Below are 18,163 nucleotides of genomic sequence, written 5' to 3'. Positions count from 1 at the left end.
TTTTTTAAATGTAACTCTTAAATTTATATTTCGGAAATATATATAGGAATTTCACCTTACTGTTGCATTTTTATAAGAGTAATTAGTCTGAAATTACTGTACAATTTTTCAATTTGTTGGATTAGGTAATACTCTAGACAAATTTATAGTTTATATCTTATCATTTGACATTTTACAATGTTTGAATCACTTTCGAAACTTATCTCCAAAAAGTTCCACGAGGTAATTAGCTAAACTTTTTTTTGTTGTCTTCTTTGATGTTTCTTCTTTCGAAAAAACCTGCCCCATTTTGCCCATATTGCAAAGGTGAACTAAATATACCAAAAAACAAAAATTATGTTTTTTTTCATGTTTTCGCTTTAATTTGTAATTAATTAACGCTATTTTGTAATATTACTTCAGAAATATAATTTGCTTTTCATCTTTAATATAAAATTACGAAAATTATTCTATTTTCATTGCTATATTTAATTTTTTAAACGTGCTATATTATTTTTACTTTATTTTTGCTCGCCATATTTCAGCCGCCACTTTGTTTGTTTTTCGGAATTTTTAGTGTATATCAAAATTTCTGCTATGAATTCAATTTACCTGCACATAAAAACCCCCAAATTTTGAAACAAATTTTATCGAAATACTAATTTTGGCCACGAAACCTTGGATGCTGGCCCACTGTGCAAACTGTCAAGAGAAAAGAGCAAGTCATACTTGAAAAAAAAATTTTAATGTAATTTTTGACTTGAATTCATATAATTTTGTAAATTTAAAAAGGCATTTCCCCCCCCCCCCAAGACAACTTATCTTTCGTGAGCATCACTTTTTCTTTCACCAAAAAAAAGCAAACAGAATTTTTTTCGTGCTCACATATAAAAAAGCGCTAATTAGTCATTTAAAAGACTCCTACTGTGGAAGACACTTCTTTGTCCGACAAGTTAAAAGGATGCTATATCAGGAGAGAAACTTTTCATCCCGATTTCTCTGTCACCTCCATAAGTAATTTAAAATTTAAAGTATAGAAAAAGTAAGCTCAGGCAAACCTAGTGTAAGTTATGAAGTTTCAAACACTGAAAACAAAACTTTCACAATATCAAAAGTAAAACAAATTATGAGAGGATAACTTAGGATTACATAACGGGAAAATTTTCTTCCAATAAATTATTTGCATTTTGATATTATTTTTCAGCAATTGAAACTTCATACTTTAGGCTTACCTGAATTCCTTTTTTCTATACCTTAACTTAAAAATGGAAGTGAAACAAAATTTGGGATGAAAAGTTTCTGAAAGGCCGAGATAGTCTGGTTGGTAGGGCGTTGGGCCCATGTCCAAGCAGTCATGAGTCCACCGGACATGCAGTTCTTAGTTGTGGAAGCTCAATTAACGAGAAATTAAGATTCTCTTAGTTCATCTGTTTCCATTTTGGGAACTAGATTTTTTCTATATACTATAATGATTTAGTAAATTGAGATAAATCTCTAACAAAGAATAATAAGCTAAGATAATCATATCAATTATTGGTTTTGAACAGGTGACCTTTAAACGGATGATACACGTGCCCTCCCGTGACCTCCAATAAAGATTCAATCTCAAGAGTAAATAGAGATCTTTATGTATACTTTATATTATATTCGTGCATGAAATATCAGACACGATGCAATAGATAGTATTTAGAAAAGTTCTAACATATATTACGAACTATTTACAAATTCAACAGTGAATTTTGTCTTCACCCGAACTACTGAAAAAGATTCGTACCTCGAAATTTATCACAAACCACATGCTTGAGATATATAAACACAAAAAATAATTAACAATTATTTAGTGTAACATTATGGAGCGATTAACTCATGAAAATTCTTTGGTTTCTTAATCATATTGAATTTTATGAATTTGATAGAAACTAGTCTACAGCGAAACATTTCTACATATTTGAGTTAATTGCATTACAATGTTATTTGAAATGTTGTTCGTAAAACTTGAATCAATACCGGGGGCTCAAAATTTACCTAATTGTTTTAAAAAATTTTTAAAAAAGTTAAGAAAAAAACTTTCTAGCAGCTAATTCATGTGACCGGGAATTAATTTTATTTTCTCAGTTAATTTTGATTAAAATTTTCCCAACATATGACGCTGTAGATAATAAACAATGCAATTAAAGAAATCTCATTAAAAATTACATCAAAATGTTTCAAGATCTTTCAATTTTGAAAATGAATTTCAATTGTTTCGAAATTCCCATCTTTAGCCGCTATCACTCGTTATTATCGGAGGATGAAATCAGTTAATGCAACTGAACAAGCAGTAAAAGAAACTCAGCACTATCTTTTGAAAAGTTTTTGGACTAATTACAAAAATCTGAGAATATATATATAGATATATNAATATATATATCTGTTTTTCTGACGGTAAATAATGTCACCCTGTTGTTATCATTATTAAGTCACTTATTTTCCCAAATTTTATTTAATAAATTAATATTAGTGAACACTCTTTACATTGCAATATTTTTTAAAGAATAACACCAAAAACTATATAAAATATTTTAATAAAATCTAAATTTTGGTCCACATTCAACTTTCACATTAAAGAATAATCTGATGTCTCATGCATACAGTTCATTATATTAACAGGCAATCGTCTTGCTTGTTTGGAGAATAAGGCAGGTGCCACACTAGTGCGACCATATTGCGAAGAATGTGGCCTTTTACAATAAACATTGTCAACTAAAAGGTCTCTAATACCATCAACTGATCTTGCATTTAGAATTTTACGTGGTGTGTCCTGGTACATAACAGGACTGGACGAACAGCCCATCTCAAGGCTCGCGCTATGTAAACTATCTCCAATGGAAGATAACTGCGGTATAGCTGCCGGAGTTGGCTTTAATGGTATGGAAAGATTTAAAGAGTCTACAAAATTTTCACAAGAAGGCGTGTCCTCAGTTAGTGGATCGAATTCAGTACAAATACTGGAAATGTCTTGTGATGTTGACAGTCTGTTTGCACCTTTCCAGCAAAGATGGCCGTTCACCAACCTACTACCACCGTTATTCTTAGTGGCCTCTGGAGCTGAAGATTTACGGGTGGAGAATCCCCAATTCTGGAAGGTCTCATGTTTACAGAGGCCACTCAGGTTTGGCGCTGAAAGTCCTGATTGCAGTGATGGCTGGTACATGTATGGGGATTGCACCAAAGTGGAAGTTGAAGAAAAATTTGGTTCAGCAGGGTTTGTGAGATCAACCAAGTCTGATTTCTTAACGCTAGTGTGACTGGGTGGGTCATTTGGATGGCTGGATTGAAAGCTATGGTCGAGAGGGACTTCTGTGAAGCTGCTGGTATCATAAGCATGACAATAATTATTGCGAGAAGCCTCCTGCTCTTTTAATTTTGCCCTCGCATCTAACTGCATGGCAGGAAGACTTTGAGTCTTTGAAAAATCACCATAGCCCAAAGGAGAAAATGGCGAAATGGCATTGAGATTTGAACGTTTATTGTAAGCATTTTGAATGCCAGGTTCTCTCCAGTCTTCCGTACTAGCCATGCCAAAGTTCCTGACGCAGGAATCAGCTTCAGATCCTTCTTCTAAGCACCTAATTTTGTCTTTCAGTGAAGCAATCTCTAAATCTTTTGACTGCATCAACTCTTGTAGCCTCTGATTTTCCTCATTTGCTTCTTTTAAATCTTTTCTTAGCTGAGACTCAATTTTCAACCATGTTGCAGATTTGGAAGAGTCATCCTGTTGAAGTTTCGCTCTTAGAACATCATTTTCCATAACATAAGTCAAAAGTTGTTTCTGTAACTCTAACACATTACCTTCTTTCAAGATACTGGATACTTTTTTACGGCTTTTTTCACTATATTGTAAGTATTTTCTACGGATATTTGATCGCTCAATATCCGCCAAGTACCCTAGGGACTCAGCTTTTGATTTAACATCACTAGATTGTATCCTTTGCTGCAGTGATTGATTTTCAAGAAGAGTTACGTTAAGCTGCTGTTGGACTTTGATTTTTTGTTTGGTCACTGCTTCGGTTGCAAGTTCCAGCTTAGCTAACCGTCGACTAAGGTCATCTCTTTCAGCTTTCACTTGGGATAGTTGCCTTTGGGTGTCCACCTTTTCAAACAAAAGATTGTCGAGTAATCTTGCACTCGAACCGTCACCCATTTGACTCGTAGGTTTGTTATGGTCAAGAGAACTGGCGTTTTCAACTTCCTTCAGAAGGACTAAACTCTTCTGGTCAATCAAATCAAGCAATTGCAACAGTTCGTCTTCCTCTTCGTTCCTAATGGCGGCGTGGTCTGTTGTAGATAAACTACTATCGCTGGCGCCTATACCACTGTCCTTATTTAAACTGTCACTTTTTGAAAGTTCTGTCTTTAAGCCATAGTTCTCAGACTTGGAATGAGTACTGTCTGCATTGCCTGCAAACCTAAGTTTCTTTTCGCTTCCAGTACTATCAGATACAGACTTCTGTAGACGAGACTGACCAGCAGTCTTCGACCTGGTTTGGCTTTCAGCTCCACTGGGGGATGCTAAATGATGATTCACATCTTCGATGGCCAGCATTAAACGTTCTTGGAGACTTTCAAGCACAGCCATTCGAGTTTGTAGGGCCTAAAAAAGAAATGGAACTTAAGTATTTCAAAATATAGCTTAACAAAAAATAGAGATTCGTTGAAATTTATAACTTTACTTGTTTTTGTGATGAGTTAAATATTGACATTTATTTTTAAAAAAATTTACGTTCAACATTGAAAACCTTTTTTAATAATAAATTTTAATTACGAATTCGTTCTTTTCTAATATTGACTTCCAATGAAATGAATATATCTTAGATAGATCTATGTTTTTCAGTAATGATTATATGCATCGTTTACACTCCCTCTTCCACAACTTGCAGCTGATTTGGGTGATATATGCAACGAAAAAAATCAATGATTCGTGTTCAAATGTTTAAAACATTATTACAGCATTTTATTACATTGATATAAGCTGTGAAGTCAGGCATGCTCCCATACCTTAGTTTTGAATTATCTCTTTCATAAAACGTTTTGTACGTTAAAATAATATTGTTTTAAAGATTTAATTTAAAATAATAATGTTTCAGAGAATTAATTAATAAGATTATGTAAGTTTATTTTTTGTAAGAAATGCAGCAAAAACCATATTTTTTACTTATCATATTTTAAAAGCATACTCTATTATATCCATATTAGTTGCAAATAAAACATTAAAATACGAAATTCGGTCAGTAAGCTTTTACCACAGAAAAACCAGTTTTATGAATTTTTAATTGAAATTCATTTTATATCTAGCATGTCTGTTATACACTGAGTAAGGATAAAAAGTGGCTCACAAAGTGGATATACACTACCAGCATGTAATTTAGTTTAGAAATTTAATAATAACGTTTGAAATGTATAAGGATTTTGAAACATGCATTAATAAATGAATACTGCCATAAAACTATGGAAGTTTGTGGCAATATTTAAATAGTTTCAGTTTTTTTCCTCCAAAATCTCAAAAGAAAAGGTACACAATCAGATCTGCATTTTCTTTAAAGTAGTTAAAAATAAGTAGATAAAAAAAAGTGAAAAATAGTACCTTAACTCTTACTTTGAGACACTGCCTCGGAAAAGTTTTTTAAATACAAATTGGTCGAATAACTCGAAATTACCGTAATCCAAATAACCATAGGGAAAGTAATTCGTCAAATAAATAAATGAAATTAGTCAAATAAAACTCACTGCTCAAGAATATTTTAGAGAATATTACTCCGTTACGCTGTAATTGAGAATTAGATAAAATTCCCCAATTTTTCCGGTCAATACCAGAATTTTACCTATAGTTGCTAAAGAACGAATCTGAATGAAAAGAAATCTACCCTAAAGAACACTGTGTGGTGTTTAGGGAGAAATGTTTCAAATAACCTATTGTAAAGAAAATTCTTTCTAGAAATGGTACAAAATAGTTAGAAATTTTTAAATTTTCTCTTTGATATCAGACTTTTTTGCCGTTGCTGCTAGAAAATAAACTATTCTGGAAGAAATTTCCTCTTAAACGTCTTAGAGTCCTTGCACTTACACCTAAATTATGTAGTATTTTTCGTTTGAATTTTCAACCTTAAATTCATCTAAAATTGCTTAAATTATCATCAAGTAAACTTATGAATGAAAAAAAATTAAAATAAAACGAAGTTTTTTTTGGGGTTTAATTTACCATACAATTGATTATATTTCAAAATACAAACATCTACTTTTTTTATTTCTTAATATATAAACAATGCAATGCCAACAGGAAAAAAAAAAGAATAAACACATTAACTCATAAACAGGATTTTCAACTATAAATACCAAAACCTATCCATAACCCATCCCCAAACAAGGAACACGCTGTTTTTCGAACAAATCAAGAAGTGATTAGTCCTACTTCGACATTCCTCGTTACGCTCGAATTGAGAAGGACAAAGATTACGTTGAGGACTACCTTTTTTCAAAATCAAAGCGTACAAGGAAACAGAGGATCGAACATCTTTCAAACAGTTGCAATTAAAAAATACTGATCAGTCGGGGACCTGCGCTGCAGCTCATAATCTGAAATTCCAGATAGACATAAATTAGGCGAAAGAACAACTTAATCTGGGAATTCAACTCAATTGTGGCGAAGTGAAGCACAAAATTGGCATCTAAAACGTGAATTCTTCTTTAGACTTAAAGATTTAGATGCCAAGATATTTTGAAAGGAAAAATACTGAATACTGTAACTAGCTGAATTACTTCGCCTAATTTTGGCATATATTGGCATATTAAATCGGTTGGGTGTTTGAAAAGTAAATCGGATGTATTTGAAAGTTTCCTGTTAATCTTCCAGTAATCAGGAAGGAGTGTTTTAAATTAATAGTTCAAGTGATTTAAATTGTTTCTAGAAAGGTAATTTAGTATTCGAAAACATTGCTTAAAGGAAATGTTTTTATAGGTGGTTGATGATTAAAAAGATTTTAATGATGACATAAAATGATTTAGACACGTTTTAAACCTAGTGCAAAAAGTAGAAAATTAATTAGAGTTTATTTTTTTAAAAAAAACTGTCATGCATTCTTTTTCTAATTTTTTTTTTCAATCGAATTATTCCCTTTAGATTAAGAATATGCCGTTGCAGAATTATCAATTTAATTTTTTTTAACTATTCGTAATAGTTTTCTTTTCTTTGCACTTGTTTCGCAGTTAAAAATGATTTTGAAACTTTATATGTTTAGAAATAAATACTTTTATAAAGATAATCAAACAGGAGAAAATTATTTAATTCTACAGTATGTATTTGATTCATTTCTTGTTCACACAATCTTTATACACTATTTGATGAGCAGCAATATTTTTTCATTTTCTTTTCTTTTAATTATACTTGGTTTGAAACGTAGTAAATAATTTTCAATAATTTAGACAAAGAATAATTTTCAGTAATTGGAAAGAAAAAAATGAATAATTGTAGCTTAAAAAATAATTTTCAATAATTTGGACAAAGTGAACCACTGCTTAAAGTTGTTTTAACTGGGCCCGCAGAGAGTTCACTTTAGCGTAGTTCGACAGTTTTATGATACGTTTTTATACGTGTTTGGTACGTGTGCTTTCATTATTTTTGAATTATTCGGAATCAACTAAAATTTTACAACAATCAGTCAAATAAATTGAACCCTAATGAATGAAAAAATTTTATGAAGAAAAAAAAATACAAATGAAATTTTTCTTCAGTTTTTCTCGAGTATTTTTCTTTTCTTCTTAATTGACTCTCAGCAAAGTAAGCATTGTGCAGTCATAACTTTAGAAGCAGTTTTCCAAAGAAAATATCCGATGGTTAAGTTGTATACCCTAAGTTATAATAAGTAATATACCTAAATAATTTTACCCAGTAGAGGTAATTGAATTTTTATTGAAAAAAAATAATGAAAATGAATTAAAGCACCATAAGAGAATTCTACAAACCCGCTGAAAACTTAGAAATAATAAATTTTTCGCTACAAATTTTAAAGTTGGGCGCAGTTTAATTTTAATGATAAAAAAATATTGAAAGCGGTCATAACTTTAGAAGCAGTTTTCCGAAGAAAATATATGGAGGTTAAGTTATATACCCTAAATTATAATAAGTATCATGCCTAAATATTTTTACCCACTATAGATATTTGAATTTTTATTGAAAAAAATAATGAAAATTAATTTAAGCACCATAAATAAACTCTACAAATCCGCCAAAAACTTGAAAGCAATAGATTTTTCGTTGCAAATTTAAAGTTGATCGCAGTTGAGGTATTATTTATTTTATAATAATAAAAAAAAATAAAGTTCAGTTTAATTTTTTTTAAAAATATTAATGAGTTTGTGGGGAAAATGTTAAATTAAGTATTTCATGGCAATGAATGCATGTTAAATTAAGTATTTTCCACCTAAAAATTTTAATAACAAAATCTAAAATTTCATTAAAGTTTGTTAGGTAGTTCCAGAGAAAAAATTAAAATTAAAAAATACGATTCTCTTATATGAGTATATTTCAAAAATGCTGATTCAAATTTATTTAAATTTTGGATTTTATGACTTAAAACTACACAATTTAGCAGAACAAATGTGTTAAAGTTTTCATATTTTACAGATTATTTGTATAAAATTAACTTCATTTAAATGACTTTTATAAACATACGCAAAATCTTTTTAGATTCGTAAAATAAGTTCCAAAAATACGAAAAGTTATTATGGTATTAAGGAATCAAAATTTTGAACCGGTGTCCTGAATAAATTATTGACCATGTTTCTAGATTACGGCTACATTCATTATTTTGGGGGTCAAAAGTCATAACACTATGGGAGAGGGAAGATAATTTATTCACAGAAAGTACGTTGTTGTACCTGGTTTTGGGAATTAATTTATCGCATGCATTATTTAATTAACATATTTTAATTAAATCTTTAAAAAAACAATAATTAGTTCTTATTTTTTGGTTATGAAACTTACTTTGTGCCATTATCACGAAATAAATCCCTTATAAAAATATTTTTAAAACATTCAAATACAGTTTAAATAGAATTTTGCTATTTTCTGCTAATGATTTGAAGCTTTGATGCTAGCTTTTCGAATATATTTTTAAAAATATATTTATACAAATATTTTTAGTCGCTAAAATTCTGAACTTTTTTACAATAAACTAAAAAAATATCGGAATTATCCTTTACGCATGATCACATAAAAATGATTATAAAATAAAAGCCATTAAAATATCTCTTATTTATTTTAATATAATAAGAATAAAAGCTGGATGGGACCATTAGACAATAATTGTTTAAAATATCAAAGACTATTAGTTTATTGAAAGATTTTAAATTGCTTACAAAATATTACATTATAGAATAATGTCAAAGAAACATTAATTGCCTCCTAAGACATAATGCTAAGCTTTAATAATAGAATCACTATTAACCTGAAAATATATTTTTTTCATGACAAATATTTTTTTTAAATGACAATTTACTACATGGTTTTTGATATAAACTCACCCTTTAATACCCTACCCGGATTTAAATAAATAAAACAAAATTCAATAAGAAAAATCGCACTCCTGATTTAATTGCGGCGCACAATCCAAAAATATGTAATGCACAAAGAAACAGAGTTTGTAAATGAAGTTTACTTGAAAAAGGCCGACAATAATAAATTACACCAAAAGGTGAAGCGATGATGTCAGTAAGTTGAATTTCGCTATGGAAGAATAAATGACGTCAGAAAATGACGATGACCGATTTCAAGCTTTTAATATCTGATATATTTTAAGCTAGCACGACTTTGATTCAAATGTATATTTAAAGGACAGACTAGCCACCAAATAAGCAGAGAAAGAAAAGAGAAAACTACAGGAAAATCAGCCCTATATCCCATTGCTCGATTCGAAGTTGTATATTAATAATATACTTCTACACAACTCATTGTCATTTAAAAATAAATAACATTTTTAAAAGCTAGTTTGTTTCTCAATATATTGATATAAAAAAATCACTTTCCGTTTAAAATTTATAGAAGTTCATGTGAATTAGAATTTTTTTAAGGATTACCTAAGTTTTTGTTATTTGTGAGATTCGTAAATCTCCTTACTAAATTGGAAAGGCCACTTGAATAATCATTGCTAAACATTTAAAAGATAAAACTGAAACATTATTTTACATTTTTTACAGACCATGAATAAAAAAATTATTGCGTCTCTCTTATACATTTTCTTAAATTTCAAGAAAGGGATGGTCAACCTATTTGATATAAGTGACACTTTCAGAAGAAAAAAAAACTACGCGTGCCAATTCTAACTTTACAAACAAACTAAAATATATATAAAGGAGGCAAAAACTGTTATTTGTAAGTTGTTTATGGAATTTTTATGCAAACAACGTTTTTTACTCACACTGTAAAAAAATTAAGCCAAAATGTGCCAAAAATAGCTCCGAAACAAATAACAGTCGTGAAACAGCATGTCCTTATTTTTGAGCAAAATGCATTCGCAGGGAGAAATGCGAGAGAGAAATAGTTCGTTGGTCGCTAGCAGGATTCAAACCAAAAATCACCGGATTCGTTGAAGGACGCTCTAACCACCATAGTTGTAAACTCAAGCCAAAGGTGAGTGAGGAAGCTTCATATAGTGGTATTCATATAGTGGCTTCAATTAGCATGTCATGATGCCACTATATAAAGTTTCTTAACTTACCTTGAAATTGGATGTACAACTGTGGGAGTTAGAGCAACCTACTACAATCCGGTAGGTCCATGGTTCGAATCCTGCCGGCAACCAAAGAACATCTTTTACACACACATTTCTCTTTTTACATAAATTTTGAAACTAAGCATTTCGCTCAAAAATCGGTATATGCTGTTCCAAATTTCGAATACGAGGTGCTTTCAAATTCAACTATTACAGGTCAGACAACTTTCTAGGTTTTTTAAAATTTTCATTCTAGTGGTAGCTGTGTTTAAATGTATTATTTTTCATTCATTTAAACTTATTTTCCCCTCCACTGAATATAAATAAAAGTTCATGTGCAACGCCTCTTTGTTTCAGCTCTTTCGTGGCAAGGCTTTTAAAATGTTGGCAAAATTACCAAAACTTTTGAAAGCTTTGATTTTTAAATGCCTACCACTCAATAAAATGTTTTGCAAAAAGCGTACTTGGCAGGCCTGCTATTATTTGTTTCAGGGCTATTTTAAGTTTTTTTCTTCTCAATTTTGAGAAATTTTTACAGTGCATGTTAGTCTGTGAAGTGAAATTTAATAAATTAGCATAATGAATACAATAATAATTTAGGTTTCATTGTTAAAAGTCATTTTTAAAAGTTTAGTTTGTTAGTGCATAAAATAAAAATGAATAACCTGAGACATTTAATTCTATTTAATTATGCGTAATTCAAATAAGCAGTTTTTTTTAGCCATATCATCTTTTAAAATGATTAATCTTTAAAGATGCTAATGAAATTGGCTCTTTTAGATGGATATCAGGTAACTTTAAACAATATTTTAGTTTCATGTTCAAAATAGAAAACTTTTGTCCTCAATTAATAGTTAATCCAAATTTACAATAATATCTTACTTAAAAATCGCGTAAATTTAGAGAATTGATTATATATAAGAAAATTTAAGAAGTTTAATTCCGTTCCTGAAAGCAATATAATTATTTTTTTAATTTGCCTTTTTATTTTTTATTTTTTTAAGTTTTTGTGTGTTACTTTTAAAAATCCGCTGAGTTATTCTGCGGCACGTGTGCCACAGTTGTCCGTTCATGTTTTGAGAGTTTCACAAAAAATTTACATTAATGAAAATTTGCATTCGTTACATTATTAAATCTTTATAAAGAGTATTCTTTAGTGACCGCTCTTATTTCATACTTTTTGGAATCGTGTAAATAAAGAAGGGTAATCGAAAGACTAGGCACTTATAAATTGTATAAGTTATAAATAATAAAAAGTTGTAAAACTAACTTATCACTATTGAGATTCATTAGAACAAAGGATGGATTAAAATAATTTAAATTCAGTTTATTCAATGCATTCCAATCCTAGTAGGCAATATAACTAGGTTTTGAGGATTTCAATCCTACTTTTGCTCTTCTCGACATTAATAATGATTAGTTAGAAATTGGAAACGTTTCTTACAGCATTACTATTTGTGACCTCTAATGAGCCTAGCTTTTGTTACTCGATTTTTAAAAAGAATTTTTAAAAATGTATATTAAAAGTGATCGTTATATAACACCCATAAACATTCCAATTAATTTTTAAAAAAATATTATATGGCGACTTATTATTTTTGGCTTCTGTAGAACCTCAGTGACAAGGTATCCCTTATTTCGTTTTATTTAGAACTTACATCTTTGAATGAATTGTTTAAAAAAAATTTAAAAAAATTAGTTGTTTTAAAATTTACGAAGTTTTGGTTACTCGCACAATTGATAACTCTTTTATAATGTTATTTAATGTTACATTAAGAGCCAAATCTATAGAGATATCGAACTTCAGTTGAACGATGTTCTTCAATTCTTTTTACAGAACTTCATCCTTGAAAAAGTTTCGTAAGTCTTTAGAATTTTATGACTTTTAGCATGAATGTAATCAAACATTCATTATGTAAGCCACTTAAATGGATGGAGATTTGTGATTTGCTAATTTTTGCCGAAGAGGTGAGGGATGGAGGAGAAGGAACAATGCTTACGTAAGACACTGTATGCGCTTAATCGAAAGAAAAACCACCATAAAATGCGAAAACAATTAAAATTAGAGGGAAAATATTACATTTTAAAAAACAATTTGCCAAAGTTATAAGGAAGGAGAAGTTCGTGAAATATTTATGTTTGCAAACATTTAGATGGAGTGAAAGTACGTTATATTACGTTATATAATTTTATTTTAAAGGTTGGAATACGTTTTTATAAGAAAAAGTTCTATCTATAGGATGTATAATGCTATTTTTTTAAAGGAATTGAAAGTGATACAGCATTGGTGAATTTTTTCCGAGCATAAACTGCACATTACTGACGATTTTAAACAGGGTGCGTAGCCAAATCTTTCAACAAAAAAAATAAGCACCTTTTAAGTACTTTTTAAGCACTAAAAATATTTTTAAGCACTATATACAATAACAAAATGCAAATTAATTTTCAAAGACTTTAGATGATCATGATAAAATAACTAGCTTCTTACAAAGAACTATTTTCTTGATTATATTAGCAGTCATAAAATGATCGAGAGATTTATTATTTCGGTTCGATATCAGAGGGTGGAAAATGAAGTCTGAAATTGATAATATCTTGTAAAACGCAGCAGAGTTGCACATGAGAAGTCAATAATCTCACCGATCCTAGCTCAGTAGACGCACATACGGGCTCGCAAGTATTTCATCAAACACGTAAAATAATTGGAGCTTTCAGACGCTATAGACCGACGGTACGCCGAAGTGAATTGTGAAAACGTTGAATAGAACAATGTGAAAAGCACGCTTTTGCATAATACATGGCATGAAATCGGCATGGAAACGAAGAAAAAAAAATCTCATTTTTGGAAAGGGAAAATTAAGCGCCAATGAAAAAAGCACCTTAACAAAAATCAAAAATAAGCACCTTTAAGCACTTTTTAAAAACACAATGCATAATGTTAAAGGAGTGGATCATTAAGAAATATTTAGACTTTTTTTTTAAAAGAAATTTAAAGCACAAATAATATTTTCTTACCTCATAACAATCAAATGAGTATATTATTCCAACAGAAAAATAAAATCCAAATGTCTTTTTCGCTCATTTAGTAATACGCAAGCACAGCACACAAACAACTTAGCAAACAGCGCAAGGATAACGGCATTACCTCAAACAAGGCGCAAAAAAAAAAAAAAAAAAACCATGCCATGCGTCATGCATCACAGAGAAACAATTTGTAATTGACTGAATTCGCCGATTCCGTATTTTCGATAAAAAAAATAAAATAAAAAAAATAGATGAAATAAGGGGAAAATGTGTTTTAAGTAGAAAACGAAGAAAAAAAAGAGAACGAATTTTACTTTCGTTGTTGGCAACAGTCAATTATGTATGTCCTCGTTCATCGGAGTCAACCGTGAAGTTGGTGAAATAACGTAGGTGTATAAACGACTTTGCATAATTGAAAAATGTAGGTTTTTAAGACTACATATTAAAATCTTTCACTTCATTTATTTATTTTTAACGAATGACGTGTTTTCAGTCAAGATTCGTTTCTTTTTTTAATATTTTCTTGATAACAGTAATGGACTGATATCTTTTATGTTGCTGGGCTATTCATATTCTAAGGGTCGCGTTTTACTAATTTTTTTTTGTATATTTATTTAAATATTTTCTTATTTTATCTAATAATTTATTAAAGCATTTATCAATAACTTACTATCCTACTTTTTAATATTTTAGATTTCGTTTTTATTTATTTATTTTTAGTTAAGATTCGTTTCTTTTTTTAATATTTTCTTGATAACAGTGATGGATTGATATATTTTATGTTGCTGGGCTTTTCATATTCTAAGGGTAGCGTTTTACTAATTTTTTTTGCATATTAATTTAAATATTTATTTTATTTTATCCAATAATTTATTAAAGCATTTATTAATAACTTACTATCCTACTTTTTAATATTTTAGATTTTGTTTTTATTTATTTATTTCGTTTTTAACTAGGATATGTTTTAGAAGATGAAATTGACTTGACATTTATTTTATCTTTTTTTATTTCGTATTATTTTGGCAAATGTCATTGACTTGATATGTTGATGATTTATTTTGTTATTTTTATTTTATTTATTTATTTTGTTTGTTTGTTTATTTGCTAGATTTTCCCACGCGTGACGTCACATCATCATTTAAAGCATTAATTATTACTAACCCATCTTGGGTCCTTCAAGCACTTTAAAGTAAAATCCTCAGGCTTAATACTAATTTTTAAAACATCCCATCTATGAGATGATGATGAAAAAAGTTATAAAAATGCGGCAGTACATCAAAAAAATTTAATTCATTGTAAAATGATCTTTCCAAAATGTAAAGAATTTTTTTAAAAAAGATTTTCAATTTCGGGAGAATGGCGATTTCTTTTCCCTAGCGGCGGCCTGAGTTTTTACCTCATGCTCATTAACAAACAAGGAGAATCCATATATCTTTGTTAAACATAAATATTTGTAAAAATAAGGACTACATGGGTTTAGTTGTCAGGCTAGATTTTATAAATAAAAACATCCGTAATCAGTTTTGTTTTTTCCCTTTTATTTACATTACAATAATCATAAAGCCAAAAATCATTTATCTTTTATTAATTGCATTGTTTTCAAAATTTTTATTCGTTTTATTCAGATAAATTACAAATGGTATTAAACATTTATGTCTTTAGTTTGGTTAACAGCGCTTTATTTCAGAAATTGAAAAAAAAAAAGTACTAACATTTATATTTTAAATTTTAAATATTTTAAATTTCAGAAATAATAGAACAAAAATACTTTCTTGAACTAATAACATAAGAAACTGCTTTCTGATATCGCTTATTGCAGTAAAAAAGAATTCAAAAATATACACATTTTTTCCCAGCAAATAAATTATGTTAATAAACAAATATCAAACAATACTTTGCTATAATTGCAATTATATAACCATTTCAATAAATGTGTATATTTAACCAAAAAGCAAAACAAAAGTTAAGAAATAAAAGTAAATATTGTAATAGGAAATTTTTAAAAAAAGTAAGTAAATAAACAAGAAAAGAAAGAAAGAAAAAAAACAATAAAAAAAGATCCAGGAAAACGACATTGCGAAAATTCGTTTTATTGTGATGCTGCCATCTAGTAGCAAAGTAAGTAACTTCGACTCTTTTGCAAATATGCTTCTGTCAGTAGGGCATTTAATATCTCAGAAATATTAGCATATTTAATATAAATTTTTGTTATATTATAGTTTTAATTTCATAACTTCATTTAAAATTCAGCTTTACTTAATGTATTTTATACATAGTTTCCCAATAAATACGATGCATGTTTTAACTTAGAAAAAAAAAATATTTTTTCTTAAAATACGATCCAAATTTTAAAACACATACTCAACTACCTTGATCGACAATTTTTCTCAAAAAAATTTATTTGTTTTTGAAACCAAAATCTTTGTTCCGGTCAAGTAGTCAACTTTTTGTATAATTCTCTAAACGATTATTCGCGTGTGCATATCGGGAATAAAATGCATCTCTTATCATTCTTTTTGTATTGTTTTAGACATAAACTTCATAATTTCAAATTATATATCTACATAAATAAATAGCTGGCTGCATATAATAAAATACATAAAACAGGCTACAGAAGTCTTAAAGGTCACTTTCCTCCAGACTGAACTCAATCTCACTTCAGGGGAGAAAGGGAAAATTTTAAATATGATTTAACCATCTTTACTTAATTTTTACAAATAAACTGATGATACATAATTACTATACTTGCAGTATCTTTCGAAACACGTAAACTGCATGCTCATAAACTAATTAAAATGACACAATAAAGCTTTGTTATTCTACAACTTAAATTGATTTTTTCCTGACAAAATTATATCAGTACAATTCTGTAATCATCATTTTTTTGAGAGGCAATTTAATGTTTTAATTTAGAAATTCCATTTATTTGAAAGGCAATATAATGTTTTAATTTAGAATTCTATTAAAAGTAAACTGAAACATTATTAAAATAAATTTCAAAACATTACTTAACAAAAAATTTATTTAAAAATAGACAAATGTACAGCATTAAATTCGATACTAATAACTGCATCATTTTGTTGCTTCACATTTTAGAAAAAAGAATCGAAAGTATTAAAAATCATTTTAAATTACCTATTCGAAATTACTAATTGCATAATTTTTTTTGTTTCACATTTCCGGAAGAAAAAAAAAAACATTAAAATTATCAAGAATTATTTCTTATAACTCAATAACGTTACGCCTTTGTTTTTCATTATTTTTTAAGTAAAGGGTAGGAAAGTGATAACTGTTATCAAAAATTATCTAAAAGAAGAAAAAAAACCTCAGGAAAAAGACTATGAAAATTTTAATCTAAAGCCCAAGATGGCCACGTAAGAGGCCTCTTTAGGTGTATACGTGACACAACTTTAATATTTAGTTTTTTTTTTTTTTTTTTTTTTTTTTTTTTTTTTTAAATTTTGAAAATTTTAACCACCTACTTGTCATTGGCATTGTCAGTCATTGACAGTACATTTTATATTATTCGAAAATGGAAATTCGGAGTAGGTAAGAGGCCTTTTTAGAGGTATACGTGACACCACTTTAATATTTAAATTTTCTTTTTAATTTTGAAGATTTCAACCTCTTACAAGTCATTGACATTACATTGTCCTTACATTGTCATTACGTTGAGAGTACATTTTATTAATATTACTCGGAAAAGGAACAAAACCCAAAACAACGTCGTAGAGCGTAGGTGCCAAAAGCACCAAGAGTCAGGTTTTATGAGGAAAAACGCCCATGTATTCGTTTTATAGCATATAAATTACACAAAAGTTAACCAATATCCAACTTATTAAGTTACAGTGAATCATCCTTTTCTTATTGATATACATCGGGTGTGCTCTGAAACTAGAAATCTTTAAATTTTCCACCTATAAACTTCCACTTCTAAATGAACGATTTATGAGTTCACATGAATTTCGGTTAACCTACAAAGGTGTGCTATATTATAAAACTTATTGCGGAAAAATATCCCATTAATTAATTACATTCATATTTCTTGATGTGACTAAATAAACAGTATTCAATCATTTAATTACTAACAAATTGTTGATCGTTGACGAGCTAGCTCGTTTCTTTATGCCCAAACGATGTTGACAGATTGATGATCTGATCTAACTCGTCATTGCACTTGCAATGTCGTTGTTGACTAACTCGTGATCAGCCAATAACGTTTAGGCATGAAATCAATGTTTAGATTATTTTACTTTACTTCCATATTCAACTACATAATAATAGCTAGTTGCACGACGCAGTTTCTATGTAACATTATTCGGCTACAAATTGTTCACTATGAACTCGTGACAAAAAAAAAAGATACTTTTACTTGAATTGTAACATTTTATTGAGTAGAAAAAAATTAACACTAA

The 18,163-nt window shown here is 29.0% G+C and overlaps 1 protein-coding gene across 5 annotated transcripts in view; it reads right to left on the bottom strand.

Moving 5' to 3' along the window:
- Positions 1 to 2,524: 2,524 nt before the first annotated feature.
- The window catches only part of LOC107441233 (uro-adherence factor A), a 127,418-nt gene continuing 111,779 nt past the window's right edge, over positions 2,525 to 18,163 (bottom strand). For 3 of the 5 annotated variants that reach the window (XM_016054416.4, XM_071178875.1, XM_016054418.4), the window contains one exon: positions 2,525 to 4,612. In XM_016054416.4, coding sequence (XP_015909902.1) covers positions 2,576 to 4,612 — 2,037 coding nt within the window. In that variant the 3' untranslated portion in view covers positions 2,525 to 2,575. Of the gene's footprint in view, positions 4,613 to 6,484; positions 6,588 to 13,739; positions 13,871 to 18,163 lie in introns of those variants that run through there. The other 2 variants (XM_016054419.4, XM_071178876.1) reach the window with 2 other exon arrangements.

This window comes from Parasteatoda tepidariorum, chromosome 3, assembly GCF_043381705.1.
Source record: "Parasteatoda tepidariorum isolate YZ-2023 chromosome 3, CAS_Ptep_4.0, whole genome shotgun sequence".
Taxonomy (NCBI): Eukaryota; Metazoa; Arthropoda; class Arachnida; order Araneae; family Theridiidae; genus Parasteatoda; species Parasteatoda tepidariorum.
This window is presented reverse-complemented; position numbering and strand designations above follow the sequence as displayed.